Genomic DNA, 17,315 nt, shown 5'->3' with positions numbered 1-17,315 from the left:
GTCAGATCATTACACCCTGCAGTTAAGTGATTACTACTGCTTATAAAAGCTTCAATTTCTATTTCCACCCGTCCTGCTTAGCAAGCACCTTGCCTCGAGTCCAGCAGGCACATCGCTACTAATCGGATGCCGATTTACCTGTTAACCAAGGGTCTTGTAAAAGCTCCTTGGCAGTCGCCCTCTCCTCAGGCATCCAGGTCAATGTCTTTCGGACAAACCGTAAAAAGCCCGTCTTATCCTCCAACCGAGTCTCAAGAGCCTCCATTGTCCGATGGTGGGGTATCGGGGCAAGACCCAGCCAGTTTCCTACCACAATGATCGTTAATATCGACATAAAAAAAAGGTTATAAGGTAGCGCACCATGCTCGTCCCAAAAATCGGCCCGTCTCTCTGGGATTTTGGCGAGAAACTCAGGAGGCGGCGGTCCTAACGCTGCGATGATTTGTGCCAAGTGAGCAGCATCGTAAAGATCCCCGTCCTCATCCCGTGCTGTGAAGAGTCTCCTGGACTCGAGAAGGTCCCAAGCCTGTATCAAGTACTGTCAGCTTGAGATGGGCAGGGCAACGCCTATGAGTGTGAACAATAGACGATAACATACGGTAAGGCCGACGCTCCAAATATCGACAGGGTAGCTCCACCCCACACGGCGAAGAGTCTCGGGGGCCCGATATTGCAACGGCATGATGTCGCCCCCATGGGGTCCTGGTCCTATCCTAGCCTCACCAAAATCCGACAATAGCATCGGCCCTACTTTGGGTCGGATGATGCGTGAGCGATATATAGACCGTGTCTGTGAAATTTGCTTGCGAGATACTGGAGACGAAAACTCCCCTTCCTCAAAAGCCTTTAGTATTTCGTTATCGTCAACTCCAAGGAGCATGTTTCCAGGATGGATATCTGTAATGCACATATTAACAGGATGTTTATGGAAGATGATGATATAAGAAGCGTTACCCGTGTGTACAACTTCTCCATAGGTGTGAAGGAAATCCACAGCTTTAAGAAGCTCAATAATGGCACCCTGAACAAATTCCTCGAAGAATCCATCCCGTTGGAAGAAGAACGATCGCATATCACGTAGGCTCATTTGCGCAGCTTCGAAGACAGAGACGACATGCAGTCCTTGCGGACCACTTACTTCGAAAGAATCGAACAGCCACCGGATGTTACCTCGTCCTCGGTGTGAGGTTTCCGCCATACGACGGGTGATGTGATCATAAACGACAAGTTCACGATGGACTAACGAGGTATGAACATACAACTTCAGCGCAACATACTGATGAGATCTGCACACATCAGCTAAGGATCATGGAGCAGATTGATGAATACTCACATCAGATCTCTAGCCAGCCAATTAGTCGACGAGGTACCAAAGCCAAGCTTGGTGATTATTTGATAACGACTTTGGAAAACCTCCCCGAGCGTTACTGGATAGAATCGGTCGGCTTTATAACCAGGCAATTCTTCCTCTTCGACTGGCTGGTCAATGTCGATCGTTTCAAAGCCTGTAGTGGGAAGCGCGCGTGGCTTTTCTGGAGTGTCTATCGCTGTTGGTTGAATAGAAGAATGGGTCGAGAATGGCATCAACGTGACCGTTGTCCATGGGGAAACCTTTGTTTTACGAAGCTGAACAGCTTTAGTACGTACACTTGGGCAAATATTGCTCGGTCTTAGGCCAGCTGCTAGAATAGGTAGTCGTCTCAAGGGTTTCATTGTTAGGAACCCAACATGGCAGTTATGGGTTATAGTAAACAAGTGTAGTCGTACGCGCCGTAAATTTACACTCCTGAGTATGCGTCATCCCTGCTTTACCCGCAACGCCTCCAACAATCAACAATATACCTCTAAACAGCTAAACTATCAAAAGCTCTTTCTAGCAATAGTGGAGTGCTATCATCTCTGTTATCACCACTAGCCATTCTCAGGCAGTAACACCATCGACGTCATTATGATAATGTTTTAATATACAGTCTCTTGATTCTGCCAATGACAACCTGAATAAGACGGGATGATCACTTTGCTGACCTGCAGGATAATATCAATAAAGCATTGGATCCGCCTATTAGGTAGATATAGGTATGCCCTGCAGTGTAAGTCTTGTTATTGCCACCCAATTTTAATCAATAACCATGATTTGGTTCCTTGTCGGATGTCATTGGCTGTCCGTGACGCTGCCCTGTCAGAGTGGAGGATGATATCATAACCTATCGTTCCATATAAAGATGGAGCAAATGCAGACAGTATCTTCAATAAGATCCATCTCCATCAATTCTATTCTTCATCAATTCTATTCTTCATCAATTCTATTCTTGAATTATCAATACTAGCAAGAGCAGAAGCTCAAGTCTCTTATTTAACACAATGTCCTCGAATAACGGCAACGATAACAAGAACCGTAAGTAGCCACTGACCTAGTCTATACAACCCAACATCCAACATCCACCATCCACCATCTACCATCCACCACCAGAAACTCCCCTGTTACCTTTGCACATGTCTTCAGTTATCAGAATACGAGTCATACGAATACCCCTTGCATATCTACATATTTCCTATTATTTTCTACCCCCATACACCCCCCACTCAAACCACACGTCATCGTCCATCGCTAACATCCAACTCAGCCGGTCTTCTGGGAGGCCTCGGAAACACGCTCGGCCAAACCGTACAAGGCACAACAAGCACACTGGGCACGGTGGTGGGTGGAGTAGGCAAGACAGCCGGTGGAGCGGCCGAAAACCTGGGGAAGACGGTTTCCGGCGCTACCGAGGGAATCGGCAACACGTCCAGCAACGTGGGCAAATCGGCGGGGGAGACTCTGGGTGCTGGAGGGAAGAAAGAATAATTGGTCTGTTTGGGTTGTGTTTTGTTTTCGGAATGTATGATTAGTTAGATTGACAGGGGGTTCAATTCTTGGAGTCTATAAGTTATGCGATCTTATCTTAAACACTATCTTGCATATTTGTCGATCCGTATTAAACTTGGGGCATGTCTGCAGGGGATATATCCTAGGGAGTATATCCTGCATGAGGAGGGACATCAAGGCGTCATACGTAGATAGGGGAATATAATTCTGTCCCTATTTTTTATTTTATTTGCGGATCTTTCTCTCGGTCGAGTGTCTAATAATAAAAGAAGGGAAGAGTTCACCATCTTTATGGAATGTTATCAATATTGTAAGGAATAGAAGCAGCACGTGCCTTCATAGTCAATAGAGTCAAGAGGCAAATATGCGACTTCAACTGTCACAAGATGCGGTCTGACTGAGTTTCGGCTTTCGCCGAAGATACCCTCCCAACCTATAAGATCGAAGATGTTCAATATGGCAACAGAAGACAGTGGAAGATATCACGGTCGTCTAATTCCATACCGAGGAGCTCTAAGCGAGGTTGAAGGCGAATTTGGGAATGATAGGCTGCCACTATACTCAACCATCCTATTTGGGAAAAGCAAGAAAGGAAGGGAAATGAAAGGAATGGAAGAGAAGAGAGAGAAAAAAACTCAGTCGGGATAGTCAGGGATTAACGGAACTAAAAGAAAGCAAGGAGTGAAAGGGTTCTTCTAGTGGTGAGACACGCATTGACTTCTTCCAACTGTCTTTCACCGTCAGCCTGTCATACTCTTAACATCCCATTCACACATTCACACATGTTACCCAGATATTCACACATCTACTCCGTACCTCTGGCAGACCCAGAAACAGTCACTCGACAGGGAACAAATAAACTAACGGCTAATGCTTCTCTCTTCAATAGGCTAACTGTTCCCCGCATCTGCACCCCCAGTCCTCGTGTCGGATGCTCGGGTTGCATTGGAGACGGGTCGGGGACTAGCGTTCAAGCCTTTCCTTTTCCTCCCATCGTCTCATCCTGCACCATCCAGTCCACATGTCGGATCCAGGGATTTCTTAAATACATCGGTTATTGACTCTGGAACGTGCGGACGATGTGCCTGGGTGCAAGTGGAGACTGGTTCTGGGACTCCGCTACGAAAGGGCCTCTTCCCCTATTAAAGAAGCCCCGCCGCCTCCATAAAAAATCTTGAATGTCTGGCAACTCAGTCCCACTCTGTCCACGCCGGGTCCCGAAGATTTGAATTACTCGACCGGGCCAAACCTCTTCTCTACTTTTCTTTTTCTGGGCTCTAGCCTTTCGGTCAATCTTCTAGCCACACGGCCGTTGAACACTCAATTCGAGCCCACCCCGCCCGCTCACCAGCCCGGTCTCCTTTTCTCCCTCCGCACTGCTTGGGGACCGCAATCTACCCTCGCCATGGCTTCCACCAAGGCGGACGATGTCGTCCAGCCGGCGTACGACTCGACGCCGCCCTCTGCGAAAGATCGGCGGGATTCGACCTCCTCCGTGGCCAAGGTCATTGAAAATGCAAAGGCGGCCACGGAAAAGGAACGGAATATGACCCTGTTACAGGGGATCAAGACCTACCCCAAGGCCGTCGCCTGGAGCGTCCTCATTTCCACCTGTATCGTCATGGAAGGCTACGATATTAGTCTAGTCAACAATTTCTACGCCTTTGACCAGTTCAATCGCAAGTACGGTGAACTGACATCGAAAGGAGAGTACGAAGTGCCAGCGCGGGTATGTCTTTTCCCCCCTTTCACTCTCTACCCCTATTCCGGATTGCGATGCGCTTGGACGAACACCGTTCGCTGACTCCTCCTCTACCATAGTGGCAAGCCGGTCTCAGCAACGGAGCGTACGTCGGAGAAATCATCGGCCTCTTCATCAACGGTTGGGCGTCGGAACGCTTCGGATACCGCTACACCCTGATCGCCTGTCTCATTTTGATCACCGCGTGGACCGCAATCTTCTTCACCGCCCCCAACGTGCAAGCGCTGCTCGCCGCCGAGATCCTCGCGGGTATCCCCTGGGGCGTCTTCCAGACGCTGACCGTCACCTACGCGTCCGAGGTCTGCCCCGTTGCGCTGCGCGGGTATCTGACCACCTATGTCAACTTCTGCTGGGGTCTGGGACAGCTGATCGGGGTGGGAGTGATCAAGGCCATGATCCCCCGCACCGACGAATGGGCTTATCGGATCCCGTACGGTCTGCAATGGATGTGGCCGGCGCCGCTCCTCGTTGGGATAGCCCTCGCCCCCGAGTCCCCCTGGTGGCTCGTCCGCAAAGGCAAAGCGCAAAAAGCCAAGCAAGCCCTGCTCCGACTGACGAGCGTCAACCGCGAGTCCGACTTCGACGCCGACGAAACCATCGCCATGATGGTCCACACCACGGCCCTCGAGAAGCAAATCACCCACGGCGCCAGCTACATGGACTGCTTCCGCGGCACCGACCGCCGCCGCACCGAGATCGTCTGCATGGTCTGGGCGATCCAGAACCTCAGCGGCAACACCTTCTCCAACTACTCGACGTACTTCTTCAAGCAGGCCGGCCTCGACCCGACCAAGGCCTACGCCTTCGCCATGGGCCAATACGCCATCAACATGGCGGGCGTCTTCGGCGCCTGGTTCCTCATGACCATCGGGCTCGGCCGCCGCACCCTCTACCTCTACGGCCTGTGCGGCCTCTGCGTCATGCTCATCGTCATGGGCTTCCTCGGCCTCGTCCCCGACGAACACCGCGACCAGAGCGCTCTCGCGACCGGCTCCATGATGCTCATCTGGGCCATGTTCTACCAGCTTACCGTCGGCACAGTCGCGTACTCCCTCGTCGCAGAGTTCTCCACCCGCCGGCTGCAAATCAAGACCGTCGTGCTCGGCCGCAACCTCTACAACGTTGTGGCCATTATCTGCGGCGTCCTCACCCCCTACATGCTCAACCCGGACGCGTGGGACTGGGGCAACTACGCCGGCTTCTTCTGGGGCGGCATCTGCTTCTGCTGCATCGTGTACACCTACTTCCGTGTCCCTGAGCCGATGGGCCGCTCCTTCGCGGAGCTGGATCTGCTCTTCGAGCGGAATGTCAGCGCGCGGAAGTTTGCGAGCACCTCTGTCGATGTCTTTGATGAGACAATTGAGAACACCACGCTGCCGGATTATTTGGCGCAGAAGGAGGGCGTCGATGTTACGACTTCGGAGAAGAGGTCTGCTGTTTGATGGGTTTACCTGGTTAATACTGTCTGGGAAAGGGAAATATTACTTAATACTCTTGTATATATCTAATAACGAATACGATTGACGCTTTATGATCTACTGTTGTTTGTTGAGTGTATTTATGCGTTTCCACGTTAGTACTGCATATAGTAGATATCATATCTGAGTATATTCATTCAGCTAGATAACAGGTTCCTGGCAATCCGCCAGCGGAATCTACTCATGGGACCACTCGGGCTTCTTCTTCTCAGCGAAGGCGGTCATTCCTGAAGTCAAAGTCAGCACTGGCCCTGGCCCTGGTCCGTTATAAAATTCGCAGATCGGGGTAAAGAAAGACCTACCAATCTTCTGATCCTTACTCCCAAACAACCCATGGAAAATCCGTCTCTCAAACTCCACCCCCTCCCTCAGCGACAACTCCTGACTCTTATTGACAGCCTCCTTGCCAGCAAGAACCGCCACACGGCTATAGCTGGCAATCGTCTCAGCCGTCTTAACAGCCTCCTGCAGCAACTCCTCCAACCCCCCCTCAACAACCTTAGCAGCAACCCCCCACTCACCAGCCTCCTTCCCGCTGAAGTTCTTGCCCGTCAGGATCAACTCCATCGCCTTGCTCTTGCCCACCGCGGCCGTCAACCGCTGCGAGCCGCCCGCGCCCGGGATAACACCCAGCTTGATCTCGGGCTGTCCGAAAGTGGCCTTCTCCGTGCAGTACAGGATGTCGCACATGAGGGCCAGCTCGCAGCCGCCGCCGAGGGCGTAGCCGGAGACGGCGGCGATGACGGGCTTGCGGATGCTGTTGGCGAGGTGGGACCAGGGGGCGATGAAGTTCGAGCTGTAGGCCGAGGAGAAGGTTAGGGGCGCCATTTCCTTGATATCCGCTCCCGCTGTATATCCGATGCGTTAGCTTTCCGGTGCCCTATTGCCGAGGTAATGTTGGGGGTGGGATTTGGGGGGGGGGGAGGGACGCACCGGCGAAGGCCTTCTCGCTGCCTGTGATGACGATCGCGCCGATGTCCTTGTCTTCGTCGTATTTGGTGAGGGCGTCGTTGATTTCCTTGAAGAGGGGGCTGGAGAGGGCGTTGAGGGCTTTCGGGCGGTTTAGGGTGACTGTCGTGGACATGTAAGTATTCAATTCTTTCCCCAGAGTATGTGCTTCAGATGAATCGTAGTACAATAAGGGCACTACATACTCTGTCCTACACCAGGCTTAGGAGTCGACGTGAGGATGTGCTCGTAGCTCGAAGCCGCGGAGGAGTAGGGTCTCGCGCGGGCGAGGTAGGAGGTCAAAGGGATGGCGGTCCGGGAGGACACCAGACGGGAGCACTGTCGGGCGAACATTATGAGAGGATATAAAATCAATTGATAGGCTAATTGGAGTAGATGCGGTCAAAATACAAGGTCTCGAGGAGATGCAGAAGTTAAGAAGGTTTTACCCTATATGTAGCATGCGGATGGGGGCTGCGGAACTACCGAGCTATGACGCTCCCCGCACGCCGACGGGAACCGAGCTGCTTCATGGTGGTTGATCACGACACTCGAGTCCTGGATTATCAGTTGCTCCTTTCGGACTGCTACGTAGAACACCTTGTACATGCTTAGGATATTTACATGACTACCATAATGGTCTCAATTACCTGTCAACAGTGTGATGCTGCAATCATGTTCGGAAGAATGGATGCACGTGAATCTACAACAGCTGAGTCAGTAATTAGTAATAGTATATGCAAACAATGCAATACATGCAAACCATACAAGATACACAAACAATGCATAGTTTATTGGTGCCTTGCCCCTTGGCTCAAAAGGGTTTAGCGGCACTACGCTGACCGTGGCCGCAGCAGTGGACACTTTTCCTGCGAAAGGACTCCATCGCCAGGTATCGATCTATCTACTATCTGTCGCGCCCCTCCTCTCACTCCTTCTTCTGTGATTAAGGAACTCCGCTGTCTATTATACGGTACATGCGCGCTGGTTAGCAGAGTGTACTCGTTCTTTTCTTGTTATCGGTCATTTATTCGCCCGCGCTTCACAATGGATGTTCCTGAGCCCGAACAGACCCCGTTCACTGCGGTGACGGCGCAGACTTCGAAGATCACCAGGGTGGGTTACACTTTTTGATGGTGTCCGAGGCTGTCAGACAAAGAGACTGGATATTGCGGCTCAGTCGAGGGTGGAACAAACCGTACTGATTGATCTTCGTTCACAGAAATACCAAGCCTGCCTCGATGCTTCCACCCCGTTCACCACCTACCGTTGGGTAGGCACCGTCGTTCTCCTTCTCGTCTTCTTCTTGCGGATCGTCCTGGTCCAGGGATGGTATATTGGTATGCAGACACATATTCCACCGGATACACCCAACGGTCAACATCAGACAAGACGCGATCTCTAACGGTAAAACAGTGGCGTACACGCTCGGTATCTACCTCCTCAACCTGTTCCTCCTCTTCCTCCAGCCCAAGTTCGATCCCTCCCTCACACACGACGAGGGCCTCGAAGACGGCGACGCCGCGGCCAGCCTGCCCACGAAGCAGGATGAGGAGTTCCGGCCCTTCATTCGCCGCCTGCCTGAGTTCAAGTTCTGGCACTCGGCTACCAGGGCCATCGCCATCGCTTTCCTGTGCTCGTGGTTCGCTTTCTTCGATATCCCCGTTTTCTGGCCTGTTCTGGTCATGTACTGGATTATCCTTTTCGTCTTGACCAGTATGTTCTTTCCCTTCAGCCCGGCCTAATCTGGGCTATGCCCAGAGACAGCTGCTAACTACAATTCCTTTTCCAGTGCGCCGCCAGATCCAGCACATGATCAAGTACCGCTACGTGCCCTTCTCGTTCGGCAAGACGCGGTACGGTCAGGCATAATGGTCGACTGGATCTATTTCTCTTTTCCAGCCGTCCTTTCCTTCCAACCAACCGACCTATTCTTGAATTCTTATACCTGGTAAAACCATACCTTGTACGACTCGCCACGCTGTCCATTTCGATTCTCCTCGCCCACCCGCTCACCCGCCCCACCCAAATGACGGATCGCAAATGGCTGGGGACTGACTGACCGGTGGAGTCGAGGAAGGAACTTAACCAAACTCTAGACGCTTCTAATTACTGATGAATCGTGTACTCAACATCCCATCTATCTCATGAACACTACTTTATTTATCTATGTACAGAACCTTTTAGTCCTGCCTTATTTTATTTTCTGTTTTTCTCATATCATATCATATCTTATATCTTAATGTTGGTTGGTTCTTCGCTGTTCTGAGGAGAGCGGTCATGTGTTGTTGTATTACACATATATTTGTTTCAGCATACCTATGACATAGACAAAATTGATCTGTACGATATGACGTATACCCCTTTATCATAATATGAAGTGTTGTCGGTGTTTACGTGGCTATAAATCCAATGTCGGGTTGTATTTTATGGAAGTCTAGCTCTTCGTGGCTCTTGAGATAGTAGAACGATCCATACCATGGTTTTGGAAATCTGTACATACCATCTACCGTTGATTCCGTTCTCAAGATACGCCATGAATAGAAAGTACTAAATAGATAACAAGAATAGTGAAAACATAACTTCATCGGGATATCAAATCTCTCTTTAACCAAGAACCAAGAACCAAAAACCAACGAAAGAACACACGAGCCAATAGTAAGCACAACAAATAAGACCGATAACGCGAATCACACCGTAGAAACACCTTCTAAAGAACCTCAAATCTCAAGATGCTCCACAGACATCGCCCTCTGAGGCGTCTCCTCGACATCTCTAACCTTCGTGCATATCCACGTCGAAGCATACATATTAACACTGTGAACAGCCACGTTAGAAACCACCCACAAAGCCAAATAGCCAACATAAAGAGTGGGAAAGAAGGAACATACCGATCAATACAGCTCCCCGGGAAGCGAGCGCCCACACGACGCGCAGCAAACCCGTTCTGCTCGAACCGCTGAATATACCAGGGTTCGATGCTGGCTGAGCGCAGTAAGATGCGGCCGCCTGTTTTGAGCGCGTGGTTGAGCTTTTGGGTTTGGATGGAGGCGTCTGTGCTGGATGGGTCGAACCAGTCCATTGAGTCCATGATCTGGAAATTGTGGTTAGTGTGAGTGGCTGGTTTGGGAAGGGGGGAGGGGTAGGGCTTACCACGGCGATGGTTAGACTCTTGGGGGTGATTCGCTTGATGACTTCGTTGATTTCGTCGGTGTGGATGCGGAGGCTGTCGAAGGCGCCTGGGGAGGAGAGTCTTGAGTGGGTTCTTGGGGATAGGTAGGTGGGGTGGCATCTAATGGGTGTGTCAGTGTGTGGTTCATAGAGCTGTCGGTGGGAGGGAATGCTCACTTTTGGGAGAATTGGCCCTGCAGGCACAGGAAATAAAAATAGTTGTCGTTGCTGATAAGGGTGTCGTTGACGACTGGGTCCAGAGTATTGACCACATACTCCCAGATAGACTGGCCACTGACATCCTTCGCTTGCTTCTCATCCCCCGACAGCCCATTACGCTTGTAGTAGTCGTCGAGGATCATGTTCCGCTGGTTACGGGGAACGCCCGCAGCCTTCCATGCAAACCACTCGGTTCCGACCACGGCCCAGTGGAGAGGCTTGCTCATGAGAACTGAGCGGATGCGGGGCCAGATTTCGCGCTGCTCAGCGATGGTTTGCGCCTCGACGAGCTTTTGCACCTGGCTCTGCAGACCGAAGAGTGTGAAGAGGTGGCGGACCATCTTGATGGCGTGGCGTGAGCCTCCGGTCTCGTAGAGTCCCTTGCCGGACTTGGATGTGAAGACGTGCGTGTGCTCCAGCCAGTATTGGAAGGCTTGGCTGGACAGGTGAGGGCTGAGCTTGGATATCAGAAGCTGGCGGAAATCGGAGTGCTTGCCCTCGCCGAAGATCTTCCATGTGTCTCGGTAACCCAGTGCCTCGAAGCTGGCAACCTTTAGCTCAAGTAGGTGGTTCTGGTTTGGGTTGAGGTCGACTGCGTGCACTCGGCGAGGGCTTTTTTGGAGGTAGTCCAGGATGTTGTCTCCTGCGCTGGTGATGGCCAAGATGACGTCGTCGCGTTGGATATTTAGCAGTCGGTGGTCAACGCGGGGGTCTTCCCAGGTGAATGCGTAGATGTACTCGTTTCCAAACTGGGTATGCTTTGGAAGCAGGTCATTGTAGAAGATCCGGTAGTGGTGGTTCTGGTAGAAAGCAGAGGGGAGTGGTAGATTTGAGCCCAGGTTTATGACAGCTGATTCGTAAGCCTTAGAGCGAATCTCGCACGCACTCTTCTCTTCCGCTTTTTCCACCCCCTTGCGATGGTCGGCAGGAGAGAGATAAGGCGATTCTGTGAAAGAAGCGTCCAGTTTTTCAATAGAGTCATGTCCAGAGTTGCACGACCGAATATCTTTCTGGCATCCAACGAAGATGTAGTATGGAATGCCTCCCAGAAGATAGTTTCTCTCGCTGGCGGAGATGACCGTTCCAAAGCGGTATTCCAGGTAGTCTCTTCGAGCGGCCTCGAGGCTCACACGATCGACGTCGAACCATGCGCGCCAGAAGACCCGACCAAGCCAGTTGACGTGGCGGTTGAAGGCGCCTCCGATATAGTTGCGAGAAGACACGTCGACGATGCTTTGCACTGTTCCACTTGTTAGCACCTGCAGCTTCTTGAACTTGGTACAACCTACCATAAAAATCGCAGACTCCCAAGAGACCGGACGGCTTCATTAGATCCGTCAACGAATCGACGACGTTGTAATAATCTATCACGTGTAAGCATACTCACCGGAAGAGATGTTATAGAATGTATACCTGGTATCATCGACAAGCTATAGCTCATAGTGACCAAATCTGCACCAACGGATGGTGATGCACGAGGGTCGACATTGTCTTCGTCTGGTAAGCGGAAGGATCCCGCATTCTGACAGACAACAGTAACATTTTTCCAACCCAATCGCTGGAATCGTTCACGGGCGACTTCGCAAAGGGAGGGCGAAAGATCGACGAGATAGACATGGGAGAAAAATTGTGGGACAGGCAGGAATGTCGACATGGCCTCGATATTGTATCTAGTATGTCGTCAGTCGATTTGTCCGTGTCGAGCCAATTGCCTCTTCGAAAGCTTACCCAGTGCCTCCACCAATCTAGTCATGAGTCAGTATTGGCTCTTTTTCCACAGGGGGTGATGGTATCTTACATCGACCCAGACGGCCTCTCCAGCTCGAAGCTCCTTGTTATTCACCTTGTATCTCAATTGAGCAGCAGTGAGACCAAGCATATCCTCTCGACCACATAAAAGACGCTTGCGGGTCGCATCGTATACGCCAGCCTGTTCAGTCAATCAAGGAGTCCTACAAGCCATACCCAGGGCAGTCCATACCTGTGTCTTGTAGAAGCTCTCCAATGCATCCTGTTGGCTTTCTCCACCTTTGTCATGTGGTTTGAGGAACGTTGCGTAGGCAAACTTGAGGTATGTAAAGATCCCGCTGTTGTGGTCGAGTTTCTGCTTTCTGGCCGACAACAGAAAGACAGTGACAACCAATGCGCATACTAAGAAGGCAGTGGCAGCGCAGTACACGTGAAGCCGGTCCAAACGGGCTAATAATGCACCGGCAGGACTGTTGCTGAGGAGATCCATGGTAGTTGAAGTTAACCAAGAGAAGAACCAATTTCACCTGGCAGGCAAATTGACAAACGGATAGCCACACCAGGCTCGAGGGGAATAGCGGCTTCTTTAATCAAACGCAGCGATTGTAAAGACAGCCATCAACTGCTTCCCCACCATGACCACACTATCACAAAGGCTGGCTCCGAGCCTGAAGACAGTGCCCCCAGACCCTATCAAGACGACACATGGCTTGGGTCTGATTAGAAGCACTGGCTCAATAGCAGGGAATTGAATCATTGGATGCGGGGAGAGTGAGAAGCAGATCGCCTTGTGCATGCCCCATCTGTTCCACGGACCCTCTGGGTCAATGATGTACTGAGATCATAGGGTTTGGTGAAGGACCCATTTCCTGAAGCGATCATCTTCAGTATTCAATTAGCAATGTTGGAGGTTATTGCGACGGAGACTCAATCCGCTAGGACAACCTAAAAAGCTAGCCCAGCCAGCAAGTAAGAGCATGTAATACCAACATGTGTGGACAAGCAGTGGATCTCGAGTTCGATCTGCGTGGAGAAAGTGGGAGTTGGGGCCGGACTGATATGCATTCCGTTGTATGTGTGGGTCGGCCAATCAACAGCCCCGTTGCTTGCACACTTTGGCTACGCGACTGTCTGCGGTCTGTTAGAATATTGGACCAGCTCAGGGGCAGTGTTGTTGAATGCTCATGATAATTATAGTAAGTAAATCAAATCGTAATTCCAACGGCACGTGGGCTCATCTGCGTCTGCTTTCCGTCTGCGTAATCGCCTACGCCCTGCGATTCACTACAAGTCTCTACTTGTAGATACAAAATAGACCTTGCAGTCGTCACCCAGATTCAAGAGGCCAGAAATCTTTATATACTAAAGGATGTTCTTCCATTGCAGGTAGCTGGAAACAGCAAGCCTTACCTTCAGACTCGACATGAACGTATGCAGCCCGTTTATTTGGCCACCATCCGTGGACCAAGACAAATCGACACATTCAACAGCATGTCGCAATTCGAGACACTTACTCTGGTATCTTCACAACAGCACGTCCATCAATCTCAGACCGTCCAAGGCGTTGCAACACATCGCTGATACAATCAAAATCGAACCTCTCGATATGTGCCGACACTTCTCCCCGAACAGCCATTTCCATCAACTCATCCATCTCCTTTGCAGTACCGGCCGAATTCCCCACAATCGTGAGACCTATGCAAACATCAGCCTAGTTGAGTCTACTCAATTTATTGATTCCTTACCTTTGACAATCATATCAAATGGAGTCGCTGGTAGTCTAAATGGTGCACTGGGAATTCCAACGCAGACAAGAACTCCCAGGCTTCGAAGCAATCGCATGCTCTGCGTATAAGCCGCTTCGTTGTTGGCTGTACAGATGACGGCGTGGGCACCATATCCGGAAGTCAAGGATTTTACTCCAGCTTCAACGTCGTCGACCTTGTAGTCGAGAAAGCTTGTGGCGCCGAGGGCAAGACACAATTCTTTTTTCTTTTCGCCACTGCGAGATGGACAGGTTAGGTATGGGAACTATATGAAGATGAGGCGACGAACCTATCAATCGCGATCACTTTCAGTCCCTTTTTGACGGCGATCTGAACCCCCCTGTTGCAATATTAGCAGGAGACCTATACACAAACAGCTGGCATCAACATACATATGTCCTAGACCTCCACCAGCGCCGGGAAGCACGATCCAGTCTCCTGGGCGGGTCTTGGTTTTGAGAATTGACGAATACATCGCAATCCCAGCTGACAACAAAGTTAGTACAGAATACTGTCATCTCAAAGAAGAATTCAACTCGTAACATACCACAAAGCAGCGGCGCGGCCACATCAGGCTCCAGCTCCGAGGGGATCTTCGTTACATGGATCGCTGGGCTGACAAGGTATTCTAGAAAAGGTAAGATACCAATCATGTAAGTCAAGAAAAGTCAATCCTTACGTTGGAATGTCCCTGGTACGTTCTGTGTCCTGTCAGAGCTTCTGATTGCAAGTTCATCCAACAGCAAATTTAGAATAGGATTGGAAACATACTGCACCCGCATTCTTCTGCGACGGACACGCCGTGTTGTTAACCGCGCAGATCTCACAGTTCAAGCAAGAGCTATACAGCCATCTGCTTTTGGTCAGCACCAAGGCACCTAAGCCTCTTCAATGGATGAGTGGGTAATGTGACCTGATTCCAACTCTCTTCCCCATCCACTCCTGCTCATTGACTCCAGCCCCGACTATAAATCACATTAGCATGTCCAGCATTAAAAGTAGAACCATGACCATAATCATCATTATAAATATGTCTCAAGGACGTCAAGTAAAACAGTACCTTTCACCACCTTCCCCACCCCCTCATGCCCCGCCACATCCGTCAACATGGGCGTCTCCCCACGAACACTATGCACATCCGAATGGCATATCCCAGAGAACTCCAGTTTCACCAGAATCTCCCCCTCTGCAGGCAATGGCACAGGGTGTTCCTTTTTGATCTCCAATTGAGCTGCCGCAGTCGCCCCGGTGGAGGGGAGCACCGCTGCAATCTGGGTCTGGGGAATCGCCATGGTGTAGTTGAAGTGCGGGGTTAGATGGAGATGATGCCGGGTGCCGAGATGGGGGATTGGGGTTTCTTTCGTAAAAGGGAAGGGAATATCGTCGGGTTTGGTCGGCGTGAAACTTCAACCTGATTGTTTGTCGACAAGTACAGAACGCGAAATAAGGGCTGTGAGATGTGTACGATGCGAACAATGGTCTTGAAGATGGATAAGATACCCCAGGAAGATACGATTGTCCAGGTAGATAAATAAGTACTACCTAGGTGATCCTGCCAGTAGTAGATAGTACTAGGCTATACTAGCACTCGGCGATAACAACCAATTAACAAGATAAGTACTCTCTAATCCGTACTTATCGGCATATCGCTAGATATCACATCCATGATACTGTCCTATCTCACCAGATAAGGAGAATGCTTATCTCAAAGCTGTTGAATCACTAGGTATCAGAAATCTATTCTCATTTGATCTGTGTAGGTTGGGCGGTATATTGAAAGCCATGGCTGCCATTCTTCAATTTACAAACCAGCCATGGCAATGATGTCAGAAAGGATATGACAGCCCTGCACCCCGTACAAGAAGCAGCTCCCCGGATGAAAAAGTAGGTAGAAAAGAAGACCATGATACTCAACCCCGAATGCGCTCGAACAATGCAAAAGGTGACCACAACATATTCGGCTCAAGAAGTTTCTGCCAAAACCACCATTCCCTAGACCCCCATGCCATACCGAGTCAAGAAGCTGGACATCATCATCGAATCAATTAAAAAATTATGCTAGTCTCAAAACCCAGGAATCAAAAGGTATACAGTATAAATGACATGACTCTGTCTGGCGCGACAGCGTCCGAATTGTAAAGGAAGAGAAAAGAGGTATCTCAGGCGGTGGAAGAATGCATGCCCAGGACCTCGGTGGAAGTGAGTTGCGCAGTATATCAAAAAAGGGGTTCTATAGCATGACACAAAGACGCCAGCGTTTATGCGTTTTCTGATTGAAGAGTTTGCTGTGGTTAAAAAGAGATAGGTTAGTACGGTAGTGAACAGCGGATGGAAACAAATGACACGTACCACCAACCAATCCATGCCTTCGTTTAGACCCTTGCCATCGATGGCAGAGCATGCGACAATACTCCAGTTTCTGTCTCGCAGCTCGCCCAGTTTCAAGGCCTCCGAGATCTCGCCAGCACCCTTGGCACCAGGTTGGTCTTGTTTATTGGCGAATACCAGCAAAGCCGCGTCGTGGAGTTCCTCCTCGTTCAGCATAGCCGCGAGCTCGTCGGCAGCTGTACCCAGTCGCTCAATGTCTGTAGAATCGATAACGAATATGACAGCAGCGGTGTTGGCGTAGTAGCACCGCCAGTAGGGTCGGATGGAAGTCTGGCCACCGAGATCCTGAACGAAAAGGACCATTAACTATTGCTCGCGATAGCCCACCGTGGCTATTGTACATCCGATATGACGGTGAACTTACCCAAACATTGAAATTCAGGTTCCGATAACTGACAGACTCGACGTTGAAGCCAATAGTCGGAATAGTGGTGACAACTTCGCCAATCTATCCCACCCAGCGTCATTAGCCTTCACTCTCACTTGGCATGTCCAGAAATCAGACAAAACACAAAGAGTCCCACATACCTTCAACCGATAAAGGAGTGTCGTTTTCCCGGCATTATCCTGGATAACAGTCCATCAGCTATGACGTTCCCAAGCCTCCTGGAGCCCAGCATATTCCCGTGACAAACATACAAGACCAAGGATCAGAATCCGAATCTCCTTTTTCGTCCAGAAAAAGGAAAGCAGGCGCGACAATGAGCCTCCCATGTTTAGTCTTGCGGTGGTAGAAACGCAGGTAGGTTGGTCCTGTGAGTGGCGGCCCTGGCGATGAACGACGGGAGGGAGTGCGGGATGCCTAGTCTGAGACGTTTAGAAACAGGAAACAGGGTGGCAGGTCTCGGTGTATGCTGATAAATCTGAGAGTAAGTTATCTGGTATCAGCACAAGAGTGCTTGGGTCGTCAATAAGAAAGATCAGAGGGTAATCAATAGGAATCCCGGTCTCGACAAGACAGATCAATC

General features: G+C 50.4%; 7 protein-coding genes across 7 annotated transcripts; 2 read left to right on the top strand and 5 right to left on the bottom strand.

The window, feature by feature from the left end:
- Positions 1-118: 118 nt before the first annotated feature.
- Positions 119-1,584, bottom strand: P168DRAFT_299088 (kinase-like protein; the record flags this gene model as incomplete). Its single annotated transcript, XM_024838310.1, has 5 exons — positions 119-306; positions 361-526; positions 599-897; positions 955-1,286; positions 1,334-1,584. The coding sequence occupies 5 exons, from the start codon at positions 1,582-1,584 to the stop codon at positions 119-121; spliced, it is 1,236 nt and encodes a 411-aa protein (XP_024690086.1).
- A 2,687-nt stretch (positions 1,585-4,271) lies between these two features.
- Positions 4,272-6,070, top strand: P168DRAFT_241971 (putative MFS alpha-glucoside transporter; the record flags this gene model as incomplete). The annotated part of the gene is made up of 2 exons (XM_024833781.1): positions 4,272-4,595; positions 4,688-6,070. The coding sequence occupies 2 exons, from the start codon at positions 4,272-4,274 to the stop codon at positions 6,068-6,070; spliced, it is 1,707 nt and encodes a 568-aa protein (XP_024690085.1).
- Positions 6,071-6,247: 177 nt separating this feature from the next.
- On the bottom strand, positions 6,248-7,479 carry echA (enoyl-CoA hydratase echA). Its single transcript, XM_024839587.1, has 4 exons — positions 7,261-7,479; positions 7,040-7,177; positions 6,409-6,954; positions 6,248-6,333 (listed from the first exon to the last, which is right to left on the bottom strand). Exons 1-4 carry the CDS (start codon positions 7,406-7,408, stop codon positions 6,284-6,286), a joined length of 882 nt encoding a protein of 293 aa, XP_024690084.1. The 5' UTR covers positions 7,409-7,479; the 3' UTR covers positions 6,248-6,283.
- A 469-nt stretch (positions 7,480-7,948) lies between these two features.
- P168DRAFT_273864 (Rer1 family protein) lies at positions 7,949-9,368 on the top strand. Its single transcript, XM_024835392.1, has 4 exons — positions 7,949-8,170; positions 8,277-8,394; positions 8,471-8,770; positions 8,847-9,368. The coding sequence occupies exons 1-4, from the start codon at positions 8,102-8,104 to the stop codon at positions 8,924-8,926; spliced, it is 567 nt and encodes a 188-aa protein (XP_024690083.1). The 5' UTR covers positions 7,949-8,101; the 3' UTR covers positions 8,927-9,368.
- Positions 9,369-9,690: 322 nt separating this feature from the next.
- P168DRAFT_312624 (class I SAM-dependent methyltransferase) lies at positions 9,691-12,683 on the bottom strand (the record flags this gene model as incomplete). Its single annotated transcript, XM_024839586.1, has 9 exons — positions 9,691-9,871; positions 9,946-10,148; positions 10,208-10,346; positions 10,403-11,684; positions 11,734-11,808; positions 11,858-12,114; positions 12,173-12,189; positions 12,243-12,374; positions 12,426-12,683. 9 exons carry the CDS (start codon positions 12,681-12,683, stop codon positions 9,775-9,777), a joined length of 2,460 nt encoding a protein of 819 aa, XP_024690082.1. The 3' UTR covers positions 9,691-9,774.
- An 858-nt stretch (positions 12,684-13,541) lies between these two features.
- P168DRAFT_306643 (zinc-dependent alcohol dehydrogenase) lies at positions 13,542-15,446 on the bottom strand. The gene is made up of 9 exons (XM_024839044.1): positions 15,020-15,446; positions 14,873-14,924; positions 14,731-14,812; positions 14,639-14,660; positions 14,507-14,587; positions 14,352-14,445; positions 14,249-14,299; positions 13,939-14,195; positions 13,542-13,888 (listed from the first exon to the last, which is right to left on the bottom strand). The coding sequence occupies exons 1-9, from the start codon at positions 15,249-15,251 to the stop codon at positions 13,704-13,706; spliced, it is 1,056 nt and encodes a 351-aa protein (XP_024690081.1). The 5' UTR covers positions 15,252-15,446; the 3' UTR covers positions 13,542-13,703.
- Positions 15,447-16,040: 594 nt separating this feature from the next.
- Positions 16,041-17,190, bottom strand: P168DRAFT_49905 (ADP-ribosylation factor family protein). Its single transcript, XM_024841977.1, has 5 exons — positions 16,987-17,190; positions 16,876-16,914; positions 16,712-16,795; positions 16,309-16,632; positions 16,041-16,244 (listed from the first exon to the last, which is right to left on the bottom strand). Exons 1-5 carry the CDS (start codon positions 17,059-17,061, stop codon positions 16,218-16,220), a joined length of 549 nt encoding a protein of 182 aa, XP_024690080.1. The 5' UTR covers positions 17,062-17,190; the 3' UTR covers positions 16,041-16,217.
- Between the last annotated feature and the right edge of the window lie 125 nt (positions 17,191-17,315).

Source organism: Aspergillus campestris, assembly GCF_002847485.1.
Source record: "Aspergillus campestris IBT 28561 chromosome Unknown P168scaffold_11, whole genome shotgun sequence".
Classification (NCBI taxonomy): domain Eukaryota; kingdom Fungi; phylum Ascomycota; class Eurotiomycetes; order Eurotiales; family Aspergillaceae; genus Aspergillus; species Aspergillus campestris.
This window is presented reverse-complemented; position numbering and strand designations above follow the sequence as displayed.

Bases quoted from the DNA above. Each gene is read 5' to 3' on its own strand.
- echA (XM_024839587.1), bottom strand. From the start codon at position 7,408: ATGTTCGCCCGACAGTGCTCCCGTCTGGTGTCCTCCCGGACCGCCATC. The intron at 7,178-7,260 runs GTATGTAGTGCC...TGTCCACGACAG, and splicing joins TAAGCCTGGTGTAGGACAGA to TCACCCTAAACCGCCCGAAA. The intron at 6,955-7,039 runs GTGCGTCCCTCC...TCGGATATACAG, and splicing joins CAGCGAGAAGGCCTTCGCCG to CGGGAGCGGATATCAAGGAA.
- P168DRAFT_273864 (XM_024835392.1), top strand. From the start codon at position 8,102: ATGGATGTTCCTGAGCCCGAACAGACCCCGTTCACTGCGGTGACGGCG. The intron at 8,171-8,276 runs GTGGGTTACACT...CTTCGTTCACAG, and splicing joins AGACTTCGAAGATCACCAGG to AAATACCAAGCCTGCCTCGA. The intron at 8,771-8,846 runs GTATGTTCTTTC...TTCCTTTTCCAG, and splicing joins TATCCTTTTCGTCTTGACCA to TGCGCCGCCAGATCCAGCAC.
- P168DRAFT_306643 (XM_024839044.1), bottom strand. From the start codon at position 15,251: ATGGCGATTCCCCAGACCCAGATTGCAGCGGTGCTCCCCTCCACCGGG. The intron at 14,661-14,730 runs GTATGTTTCCAA...GACAGGACACAG, and splicing joins CGCAGAAGAATGCGGGTGCA to AACGTACCAGGGACATTCCA. The intron at 14,300-14,351 runs GTATGTTGATGC...ATATTGCAACAG, and splicing joins GGTGGAGGTCTAGGACATAT to GGGGGTTCAGATCGCCGTCA.
- P168DRAFT_49905 (XM_024841977.1), bottom strand. From the start codon at position 17,061: ATGGGAGGCTCATTGTCGCGCCTGCTTTCCTTTTTCTGGACGAAAAAG. The intron at 16,633-16,711 runs GTAAGTTCACCG...CTTTTCGTTCAG, and splicing joins ACCTGAATTTCAATGTTTGG to GATCTCGGTGGCCAGACTTC. The intron at 16,245-16,308 runs GTACGTGTCATT...TTTTAACCACAG, and splicing joins AAGGCATGGATTGGTTGGTG to CAAACTCTTCAATCAGAAAA.